The 12,403-nt window shown below is 44.4% G+C and overlaps 1 protein-coding gene across 1 annotated transcript in view; it reads left to right on the top strand.

Annotated features, from left to right (window-relative positions):
• Fbn1 (fibrillin 1) overlaps nt 1–12,403 on the top strand; it is a 202,594-nt gene that overhangs the window by 144,427 nt on the left and 45,764 nt on the right. The window contains exons 32-40 of the mRNA XM_041678883.1: nt 2,660–2,782; nt 2,923–3,045; nt 4,479–4,604; nt 6,504–6,626; nt 8,196–8,318; nt 8,616–8,780; nt 10,493–10,561; nt 10,655–10,780; nt 11,719–11,841. Coding sequence (XP_041534817.1) covers nt 2,660–2,782; nt 2,923–3,045; nt 4,479–4,604; nt 6,504–6,626; nt 8,196–8,318; nt 8,616–8,780; nt 10,493–10,561; nt 10,655–10,780; nt 11,719–11,841 — 1,101 coding nt within the window. The remainder of the gene's footprint in view (nt 1–2,659; nt 2,783–2,922; nt 3,046–4,478; nt 4,605–6,503; nt 6,627–8,195; nt 8,319–8,615; nt 8,781–10,492; nt 10,562–10,654; nt 10,781–11,718; nt 11,842–12,403) is intronic.

Here is a 12,403-nt window from a genome sequence, read left to right as displayed (position 1 = left end):
GTATCTTGGGCCATTAGACACCTGGACAGAGGGAGAGAAAAGAGACAGTTGGAGGCTGAGTGGTCAAAGAACATGAGGTAGATGTATGAAAATATCGTCAGACCCGTTTTGTCCAGTGGGCGTACTCTAGTATAAAGAGAAGAGTAGGATCCAGTGTAGGATTACAGCTCAGCATGCCCCGAGTCACTGTGAAATTATAATTGGTGAAAGGGGCTCATGGATTGCCATGCACCGCGCCCCCGTGTCTGCGCTCTGTGCACTGGCACCCAGTTGGCGAGCTTTGGGCAAGGGGGCTGGAGGTTAAAATACACAGACACACACAGACAGAGAGACAGCGACACGGGCCATCCTTGAATTCCCCAAGAATGCCCCCTTTATTGTGTTCAGGGGCAGGTGATATAGAGATAGCCATGCCCCAGCCAAGCCCACCAGAAACCACTCTCCTGCCATCAGGAACTCCTGAAGGTCTTGTGCTCAGAGCAGCTGTAGGCACTCAGATCAGGGGGGGGGATTATAAGAAATTCAGGATCTGGGGTCTCACTGCTCCCAACAATAGATGTTTCTCTGAGGCTGATAATTCTCAGCATTACAATCTTTAAAACAGAGTTTAAAGATTTAAAACTGAAGTCACTGAGGAAATAATCTTGGTTACACATCTGTGTCCCAAGGGAATTGTCAGTGGACAGGGAAACTGAGTCAGGGTTACCCTACCTCTGCCTTTTACTGGCTGCAGGGCCCACTCTCTGCCTTTCCTGAGAATTTAAATTAAATTTTCAAGAGCAGAATTCTAGTTTTTTCCACTTAGAAACTTTCTGGGTTCTGTTTCCATTACTTTTCTTGTGGGGATGGACTACCTGATAAAAACAACAGGAGCACCTCTTGACTTCTGGACATTTCACCATGGTCGGGAGACATGGCAGCTGGGAAACTCTGCCTGTGACGGTGGTTTACAGGACAGCCTTTTCACATCTTGGCTGACCAGGAAGCAGATGTCTTCTTTAAGCTCTGCCCAAGTGATCACATCTGCTACCCAGGCCATGGTATCAACCTTCCCAAACAGTGCCACAGCTGGGAAGCGAATGTGTACACACAGGAGCTTGTAGGAGACATTTCACACCCAGAGTCCGTCAGCTTTGTGATATCTGGAGGCTAGCGTGCGCGCACGCACACACACACACACACACACACACACACACACGGCAGCTTCTTCTTTTCACCGAAGGTTATTTGCCGAATATTATGACAAGTATAAGAAGGAAATTAGGACAGAACTCCACAAAAGTTGTGATTTGTGTATTTCTTTCTGAGACACATGACTATCATGCTTGGGGACATCCATGTTAGTTCTGTGGAGTCTGTTAGACCAGCACAGGAAGCCTTGTTTTCCTGAATGCCTATGTGACATTCAACACAATTATCCCTACAATGCCTTTCTTTGTTTCTGTGGATATGGTAGGCTTTGTTGTCCAGTGACTTAAGGTTCCAGCTACAAGTTCAAAGCAGTGTGTCTCCATTGTCCTGCCCCACTACTCTGTCAGCTCATGTGATGGTGGAGACCACATTAAAATTAACTTAAGCAACTGGCAATGATCATAACAACATTCTTTACTATGGATTTCATGCCGTGATTATTGGCGGCATTACAAAAGAATTCTATAAGAGAAACCTGTTATTTTATGTTGTGTTTGAGCCCAAGGCCTTCATTCTAGGCTTAGGATGGAACATTTTGGCAAGCCGCCTGTTTATTAGTATTTTAGAGTGGCTGACCCGAGCTTCATTTGTAAACAAAAGGATAAACAGAGCTTGTTTACCTGGCGTCTTTTTCGAGCCACTGTTTGAGTGATCACTGAACACCTTTGCCACATTTCCTATGCCTGTCTCCTTTTCTTGATGCAATATTTGTAGAATTATAGCTATGCACATTTGTTCCTAGTAAGTGATGGAATTAAGTATGAAGGTAACCCCTTCTATGTTGAGTTGTTTGAGGAAACAAAAAAAAATCACCACATCTTTATATAGTCTATCTTGGCTAAATTTGAAATGAAATTTCGGGGAATGGAGAATTTTGAAACCATTTTTGATCTTTGACTAACTTCACCTAATCTGGTATTTCTTTTTCTGAAAGAAGTTCTCTCTAGGTTGACTTGAGTTTTACATGAAATTTGTAAGAAGGCTTAGGCTGCCAGAAAGCTAAGAAGAGTTGCATAGCTCCTAAAACAACATTTATTGCATATGATTGAAGTGATAATACCTAAAATAAGGATCTGATAAAAGTAAAATATCATGGGATAACAATGATTTAAATTTAAGAATAAAAAATATAATTCGGAAGTTTTCTGATTTTTCAGCATTATATTCCTATGCCTATAAAGGTGTAAAAATGCATAATTATGTATAGCTGTCTTAAAAAATATATTGCCAATAAAAACATAACCATGAACACTAACCAAAGCCACCAACCTTGGAGAGAGGTTCACTTTGCTGAGAGGTGCCTGGGTGCTCCCATAGAATGGAGGTTACCACAGCAAATGCAGTGACCTCATCCTTCTTCATAAATGAAAATGCAAAGCTGTCCAATAGGAGCTCATCTATGGGGAGACTGAAGTCATCAGCATCATGCAGAACTTTGTTCTAAAGCGCTGGGTTGTTTATTTTCCAGATATCAATGAGTGTGAGATCGGAGCCCACAACTGTGGTAGACATGCTGTGTGTACCAACACAGCCGGGAGCTTCAAGTGCAGCTGCAGTCCCGGGTGGATCGGAGATGGCGTGAAGTGCACAGGTGAACTGGAAGATAACAGAATTCATGAACTACGTGGATTAGAAACATGAAACTGTTAATTTTATAAAGTAAAATTTAATTTGTGTATTACTCGATGTAAATGCCGTGGTATTGATAATGATGGAAACTTTATTCTTAAGATCTGGACGAGTGCTCTAATGGAACGCACATGTGCAGCCAACACGCAGACTGTAAGAACACCATGGGATCGTACCGCTGCCTCTGTAAGGATGGCTACACGGGTGATGGCTTCACCTGCACAGGTAGGCTTGCTTTGGAAACAGCTGTGGAGCTCTTGTTGGAAAGCATAACATCCCACATCAGATCAACCATTCTTTTTTAAGACTAGGGCATGCCAGTCAGGTAACAGAAATGACTGCTTATCTGAGATTAGATCCCCATGGAATGAAACCTTGGAGGCAAGTCACCAAGCAGCCCTCTAAAAGCTAGCCTGGTGTGATTGTGTCTGTTTGTCTGTCTGCCTGCCTCTCTATATCTCACATCTCATATATATACATACATATATGCTCACATACATGCATATGTATGCACATATATATTATACGCACATATATGTACACATATACATCTATATGCACATATATCAATCTATATAATGACATTACTGTTGTGAAGCGAATCACAGTCCCTTTTGTATGTGTCCACCTTTGTGCTTTGGTGACTTGCTGAGTGTATCAGACCCAAGGATAAGCTTGCTGTAGGAAGACACGAAAGGGCAGAGGGTGTGGTGTTCTGCTGGAGGTGAACAGTACAGACTTTCCCTGTTACTACCGCCAGTGTGTGTTGGCATGACAACAGTTCAGAATTGCTCTATAAGCTTTCTCTCACTTTCTGATGTACTCATGAAATCATCTTCCCTTTTAGTTCTAATTAAAAGTCACAGAGTTAGCATAAACTTGCCCTCTGAATTTGAGCATGTATGATTACAAAAATACGTGCTTGCATAATTTATGTGGATAATTACATGTGTATGTCCACAAGGACACTTCTTGTGTCAGGACGTTGGGATTAGATAAGATAAACCCATTACCCGTTGGCAATTAATGGGTAGTGTGACTTAGAGCATAAGCTTAAATTAATTAAATACACTGAAGCACTAATTTCTGTTTGGCACTATGAAATTATTAATAAGGTGTCAAGTATGACAGAAGGTAAGGGTCACTGAGTGACTTACTGAAAGTTTTTACCATTGCTGAAATCATTTCTGCCCAACCCAGGGATTAGTATCTTGAGGAAAATACTGAAATTATATTTATTAGGCATCAGTGTTTCATATGCTTGGTATTTAATGTTTGTGACCTTGCCACTCCACCCCCTCTGTCACCTCTTTTACCCGGGCCCGCTGCTTGAGAAATGGCAACACACTTTCAAATGTGTCCTCCCTGTGGGTGACTCTTCCTGCGGAAAGATCTTCACCTGAGTAACGAGTTTGACTTAATATTCACTTTGCAGCGCTAGTGATAATTTAGCATTCAGAGCTCCTACTCTGTACCCCATACTGCTGCATATTCGACATTGGCATTCATAAGAGAAAACCAGTGAATATGAATTTCTCAAACAGGAATTACGATGAAGTACAGTTATACTCAGGAACTTGGCAGTTATAAAAATTATAGGACCCGAGGCATTGGAAAGCGCTTGGCTGCAAAAGCATAGCCTGTGTTTCTGTCTGCAGACCTCGACGAGTGCTCCGAGAACCTGAACCTCTGCGGCAACGGCCAGTGCCTCAACGCCCCTGGCGGGTACCGCTGTGAATGCGACATGGGCTTCGTGCCCAGTGCTGATGGGAAGGCCTGTGAAGGTAACCATGGGGAAACTGGAAGGAGCCTTGCAGGGCTGGATGAGATTTGCTTATTCAGACATTAGGGCTTTTTTTCTAGTTTAAACTTGAAATATGTTTCAGTTGGTAGAGAGGTCAATGGTTAGGATTGTGGGCTTCAGGAGACCTAGCAGCCTCAAGAGTCAAGCCTCCTGACAGCCTGTGAGGGATTATCTAGATTAGGTTAACTGAGATGAGAATCATCTTAACTCCGGTGGCACCATTCATAAGGCTGGGGTCCTGGATTAGCTAAAATAAGAGCAAGCAAACTGAATCGTACCGTTCCTTGTTCTCTGCTGCCTGGCTGTGGACATGATATGGTCAGCTGCCTCAAGTTCTCATCCCGGTGGCTTCCCTGACGTGAACATGACTGAGTTAAAATACATGCTCTTAATGCTACTACTTGGGAGGGGACATGTATTTTTGTCATGCCAACAAGACAAGTAACTAATATGGGGGTTAGTCCTCAGGGAGACCATTTCTGGTTATGCAGAGAAAATCTGGGCCAAGTGATCTGCAATGTGAGAACACAGGATGGACATAAGAGAGATAGAATGACCACATATACCTAATTCAGTGTGACTCAGTTGTCCCTACTTCTAGAAAATAGAACTGTGAAAGCACAGGTCCCCTGGTGTTCTGTTCGAGGGTTGTCTGGAAGTACAGAAGCGTGGCTGTTAATCTGTGCTGACCTCCGGTTTCCACAAGTCAAGGTTTCCAGATAATCACAGCAGAGAGTTTGCTCCGTGTGTGGAATAATGTCCTAAATATATCTTAGAACATTCTCTAAATAGCTCACACATGTAGACACGGAACAGGATTTGACATGTCCCTGGAGAGGAATTCCCTGGAATAGCGCCACTTGCTTCAAGTGCTGTCTTTCTGGGACGGATTGGTTGGACAGGAAGGTCCCAGGAACCTGTAGACTCAAGAAGGAGCCAATTAGGACACAACAGATCCTTCTCCTTCCTCACACTTGTCAAATCTAAGCGCACTATCTTCATTAAAAGTAGCTAGGGCCTACAGTGAACTAAAATGATCTCAGGAGAAATAAACAAATGATAAGGACTGGCAGATGCTCAGGCAAGGCTCCGATCAGTGCGTTAGCCAATAACTGTTCCTTGTCAGACGGACACGAATTCAGAATTATTTCTCAGCTGTGTTGTACACACTGATTTCTGAACACCCTTGGGTGTTCTTGTTCCTGTTCAAAACGCAGCTCTGATATAAAACTTCGGAGGCAAGAAACTAGATGATGGCCTTGCTGGTGAGCCTAATGCCTTGTTTGCTTCCATGCTCCCAAACCCAGGGGAAACAGGTAATAAACCTCCTCTCCTGACACAGACACAGGGCAAATGTTGCTTCTCTTAAAACTTACAGGAAGGTTTTGTTTGTTTGTTTGTTTTTTCTTAATATAAATCATCACCAGCAGAGTGGTCACGCCTAGTTAAAGCGGTCTCTGGTCTGAAAATGAGTGTAGGGACAGAGGATAAAATTGAATTTTAGAGTTGCCCCAAAAGGGTCTTAAAACTTTAGTTCTCTGCCAAAATTGGGGAATATAGATAAGAAGAACCCAAGGATTTAGTCTACCTTGTTCTGTTTGGCTCGTGCTTTACAGCAGTAATGTAGACCCGTATCAAACACCACAGAGATGCTCAGCCTGTAGCTTGGCGTGTGATGAGGCCTGAGAAAGCAGAGCCTGTCACAAGCAAAGCTTCTGTGTGCAGAAAATCCCCCACAAGTCTAGGCCCTGCTTAGATTAGTATCATGGCGACTGCATTTGCTTAATGCCAGTATCCATTGCCTAATCTTATTGGATAGTTTTGAGAATGGAAACTAAAAAGAAAACTTCTCCCTCTTTGTGTAATCCCTCCCCCCCAGATATCGATGAGTGCTCCCTTCCCAACATCTGTGTCTTTGGGACGTGTCACAATCTCCCAGGCCTCTTTCGTTGTGAGTGCGAGATTGGCTACGAACTGGACCGAAGCGGTGGGAACTGCACAGGTAAGGAATCACTCATGTTCAAGATGGGGTCCCAGGTATCCCAGGGGGTGCCGTTGCTGGGGGCATCGCCAGGACCACACACGCCTCGGAGGAAAACGAAGGAAGAGTGAGGCCTGGAACCGATGAAGTGTGAGGCCAAAAAGGAAAGAGCCGGGTCCACGGGCCTGGGCTTGAGCTTGGGGTTCCGGAGGGATGTTTCTGGGTGCTGTATGACTTCCTGCCGTTTTCTTCCTCCTTGACCATCTTCAGAACTTCAAGGGCCATGCCCTGGGATCTCTGGTTTGTCCCTTGTACATTTCCAATGCAATGCTCACACCTTTCCACCCCTGCTTTGTGTACTGACCTCCAGGGGGCCTGATAAATGCGGGCTGCCCATGTGTTTCCTGTGTGTGTGGTTGGGAGTACGAGGAGGTGGTGAGGAGTCTGAGCATATGTATCTGGAGGCCACAGTCACCATCTGGTGTCTCCCTCCATTTCATTCGGTGAGACATGCTCTCTCATTGAACCTAGACTAACTAGCTGGCATGAGTCCTGGGACCATCCTGCTTTCTCCTCCTAGTCCTAGGGTTCTGTGGGTGCAGGGGTTCTCAACTCAGGTCCTCCTACATACAAAGCAAACATTTGACCCACTGAACCATCTCCTTAGCCCTATTTAATACATAAGTCATTTTTGTAGAGCCAAGGATCCCAGGGAACACAGAAAAAAATCAGAAAAACTACAGCCACACAGCTCTCTTTGGTAGCAAGAAAAGGCTGACAGTCATGGCCAGTTTCTTTCTTGGGCAGTCCCTCTACTCAAGGTACAGAGGAGGCAGGTCCTGAGGACATGAGGGTTTCCAGACCACAGGAAACATTAGTTGACAAATGTCCCATTTCCCCCAGGCTGACCTCTCCAAAGCCGTTTGTCTCATTTGGCGGATTTCTTAAGCATTGAAAACAGAGAAGAGGATTGTGCAGAGTTAGAATCTGTCCAAAAAAAAATCCATGTCCTAGATATCTGGAATGTTGTAGATATTTTTGGAACTGAAACCAAAAGGGAAATGTCGAGGACAGCATCTGTGCAGAGAGGGTCTCTGTGAACCTGAAGAAACACACTAAGCCTCCTGCATGTGTGTTTAGGGAAGACAGTGCAGGCCGCCGGCTCCCAAGTGTTTCCCAGGACATCTTGCTCTAATTTGACAAAATAACATGCCACACATATTAAATGTATTGTTTTTGTAACCCTATGTCTGAAATTTTGGTTGACCGAGGTCAAAAACAATGTTTTGTCGTTAGTTACCTTGAGTGGAACATTTTTCTTAGCTCCAAAGTTCCATTTCATTCTGGTGACAGATTTGAAGGGTAAACACGGTTATGGGATGTGGGGGGAGTGGATCAAGATTGCAACACACACAGCTCCTTCCTGGGGAGGGGACTTTCAGAGATGGGAGGTTGCGTCACTAGACATAATTGAACCTAAGAATCCATCAGTCCTTGTCAGAAGTCCAGACTAGGTGTGACCGCCCTTGGTGACGCCAGGCCCACGCTGGATGCTGGGTAATTCTGCCTGTTTTTTTTTTTTGGCTATAGATGTTAATGAGTGTCTGGATCCAACAACCTGTATCAGTGGGAACTGTGTCAACACCCCGGGCAGCTACACATGCGACTGTCCGCCTGATTTTGAGCTGAACCCAACTCGAGTTGGCTGTGTCGGTAAGATCCTTAAAACTTTGCTGAGACACATCCTGTTTATTATTTTTGAGGTATAACTGAATGTTTCATTTCTGATGTTTTCCATTATATAGACATTTAAATATTTCTCAAGCACATTGAATACTTTGAGCTTTCTTTTCTGAAGGAAAATGACCGGTATACATCCTTGGGTACTTTTCTGCTTCTTAATAAAAGTAATTCTGATTTTTAAACACTTTCAGAAATGAGTTTGACTCTTTATCCCTCCAGTAAAAAGAATTTGCCTGATGTTTTTATTTGTTTGTTTATGATAAACAGACACTCGGTCTGGAAACTGTTATCTGGATATCCGGCCCCGAGGAGACAACGGTGATACCGCCTGTAGCAATGAAATCGGAGTTGGTGTCTCCAAGGCTTCCTGCTGTTGTTCGCTGGGTAAAGCCTGGGGAACTCCGTGTGAGCTATGTCCTGCTGTGAACACATGTAAGTGGACACCCTCCAGTAGGCTGTTATTCCACCTCAGAGCAGTTCTCTCTAGATCTATAAAGGAGACACAACTGAAGGAGGAACTCCTAGAGTCTCTGTTTACCACAGAAAAGGCAGGCCATTCCCATCAAGCCACATTCAGTACAAGACAGTCCAAAGACTCCGTCTTTGACTTGCCCTAAAAGCTTACATAAGGCATGGAGTGTCTCCTATCCTACTAAGAAGAAATAGTTAGTGTAATGTTCCAGGGTTAAGTTTTCAGGTATATTTAAATGGAAGCTCCAGAATTTGATTTGAAGGATGTAAAGAATGTACCTCCTTTAAAGGGGGCTTCTATTTTGCACTTTGATTTACAATCAGGTCTAGCCAGTCTAGCCAAAGTCAGTGCCTGCTGCTTCCAGGGCATACTGGGATAAATGTTGATTCATTTCTTAATGAACGGTCCTCAAATTTACTCCTCAGAATATTCACCAATTAAGTTGAGAATAGAAAGAAGAAGTAGACAGAGGCCTGCCCTCTAAGAATGTTCAGCCTGTTAGGCAGAATGGTACCCTAATGGGAGAGCTCTAATTCAGCATCAACCCCAACCACCAACAAAGAAGAGTAGGCGCAATCATGGTTGACAGAAAACACACACCAGGTTTAAGTTAGGAGTCTCCCAGTGGCGGCTGTGTGACCTTGGCCAGGTTGGCGTCTTAGGTGTGAGTGCAATCACTCAGGCAGAACAGAAGGCAAAGACTAGCAGGGACCACCTTTCCTTTCCTCTTCAGAGAGAGGGGGCTTAGTTCAAGCTGAAAGTGTGTGCTGACCACTTTGTGAACTTCCGAGCTTTGCTTTGAAAAGCAGAACAGTGGCCTAAGTGAAAAAGAGAAGAAGAAGAAAACTAAAGGGGGAGGAGACCCAACGTTGTCGATATTAAGAAGGAGAAACCCAGATCTGGATTTCAAAATATGGAATTCAGCTTTATAAATTAATAATGATTACCAAAAGGTCACTAGCTCACTTAGAATGGGAATTTAAACATATATGAATCCATGTGGTTTTATAAAGCCAGGGCAAAGGCCAAGCTCAGGAAGACTGATAATTATGAAAGAATCTGTCTAGGGTTCTTTAGAACAATGGTACAGCCTGGGTCCCTGTCATTCACATGCACGACACTGGAAGAAATGTTCTATGTGGATCCTCATGGCTTGGTGGAGGACTTAAAGATGCTGAGGGGGAAAAAAGCCTTATTTAAAAAAATAATCTGGGTTTTAGCATCACATGTGTGGCACAGATGAGTGAGAAAAATATCTAGACATCAAGGAGGGCAGTGGGCTGAAGCTGTGAATGAAGACTCTCCCAAGTGTGGACAGAGGTTTTAGAGATAGGTTATCATATGAGGGGGACAGTGACACCCAGGAAGGAGTGCTAAATGTACCCAGAGCAGCGTGAGAGAAATGGGGAAGAACTCTTTTTTAATAGCAGCGATAAGATAGAGAATGAAATATCCTACAAGGACCTATGACCAGGAAAGTAACTGCAGGTTTCCGAGATGGGCGCCGCAGGCTTGTGTTTGGGAAGCGATCCACATACGCTAAGATGTTCACTTGCTTTATACATGGCTAAATAAGAGCCGAAGATTCTGGAAGTGTGGCATATTCTCTCAACTGTGTCAGCCTTTCTTCTAAAGATATCAGGATCTCACGTGGAACTTTCTGTTTCCATAGCTGAGTATAAAATTCTTTGCCCTGGAGGAGAAGGTTTTCGTCCAAACCCCATCACCGTTATATTGGAAGGTAAGTGTTTCTCCTTCGTCTTAACACACATGCCTTTTGGATGACCTGGGTTGATTCACGTCCTGAAGACATGCTTTGTTATCCTTCTGATAGACATCGATGAGTGCCAGGAGCTTCCTGGGCTGTGCCAAGGTGGGAAGTGCATCAACACCTTCGGCAGCTTCCAGTGTCGCTGTCCAACTGGCTACTACCTGAATGAAGACACGCGCGTGTGTGATGGTAAGGGAGCCCTTGTGGGTATGTTCTGTCAAATACTGAGGACCCACTAACACCCCAAACCAGGATACAGTTACCCAGAAATTGAGGGGTTCACAGTCTACCTTCATAGGCCACACTTGAACTAAACCATGTTCTTTAGAAAATCCATTTCCACTAGACTGGCAAGCTTCCTATCTCTGTATTCAGGGTAGTTCTGGGCTCACCACCTGTACAGGTATGTTCAGATAAGCCTCTCTTAGAAGGCGGGCCTTTGTCTTTAAGATACAACCAATGGCCTTATTCACCTTTTTAAAGATGAAGAATTCTAACCATTTTTCGATTTGAGAACAATTAGCCCAAGGACTGGGTGGCAGGAGGTGGGGAGGAAACTCATCTACATCCAGGATTCACAGGACCAATTCATTAGGTGAGAGACCTCTTGGGTAAGAACTATTTGAACATCATGGTGAATTAGCATTAGTGCTCAGACTTGCAGCTAACACATACTCCCGGGAGCCGCCATGTTTGGTATGGAGAGGCACCATGGGTCCCTCCTGCGTTGTTTACAGTGAAGATTTAGGAAGTCGGTCACTGTTGGCTTCAGTCTAGATTATATCTGCGAACATAGGAAGTATGTTATTATCTTTCTGAAGTATTTGACAGCTATGATTTTGCCCCATTTCCATCTCTTTGTGCTTTGGTGGGAACATTAAGAACGGGTTCATTAAGTGCTCAAACCAGAAGGCATGAGTTCCTTTGTAAGCCTTCTTTGCTGAAAATTTGACATAGAGAAGGGAGGGACACCCATGGACTGAGAACCTGCTGTTCACATCTGGATTCTAAGGCCTCTGGATGGAGGCTCTACTCTTTGCTGTCAACATTCACACTAACATTAGGCACCGGCCCGTTCCAGAGTGAGGCTCTCATAGTCACTTAACACCTTCTCTTTTGGGTCATAGATGTGAATGAATGTGAGACTCCCGGAATCTGCGGTCCAGGGACATGTTACAACACCGTTGGCAACTATACCTGCATCTGCCCTCCAGACTACATGCAAGTGAACGGGGGAAACAATTGCATGGGTAAGTCTGTGTATCTCGAGCCTGCGGGCCTGGCTCTCGTCTGCAAAGATCAGTTACATCTGGGGTTCAGCACTGCTCTGCCCCTCAGAGTGTTTCCCTCCTTTGAACTGTTGTAGTTCAGCTCACCCCGACCCCCAACGTGCCCCTGGTAGACCATAAGTTTGGCATTTTCACCATGTGTGGGTGGTTGAGGGTTTTTCTTTAAAATGGGATGTTGGAATATGCCAAACAGTTTAATAGCACTTCTTTTGTTTGACTTATAGGTGTGTCTTTATACAATTATATTTCGGCACTGACCTACAGCATTAAAACATCATGAGTCGGAAATAAGAGACGCACTGCCAAATGGCAGTGGAGGATTGTTATGGGGAGCGTGGGTGGAGGGCCGTGTAAAGTTTGCTAAGGCCGAACTACATAATGACTTCATTCTGTGGCACAGAACACCAGAAAGCGCATTTCTCCAAGTGCCTTGCTTGTAGCAGCGTGGCTAGCCGAGAAGCTGTGTGTACGATGGGTCTCTGCTCTTACACAGCTGGTTCGCCACATATACTTGCTTTGGTGG

This window comes from Microtus oregoni, unplaced genomic scaffold (genome assembly GCF_018167655.1).
Source record: "Microtus oregoni isolate MIOR12 unplaced genomic scaffold, Mior012 000031F_ref0000149, whole genome shotgun sequence".
NCBI classification, from domain to species: domain Eukaryota; kingdom Metazoa; phylum Chordata; class Mammalia; order Rodentia; family Cricetidae; genus Microtus; species Microtus oregoni.
The sequence above is the reverse complement of the archived record's forward strand: the minus strand, read 5'-3'. Positions and strand labels throughout refer to the sequence as shown.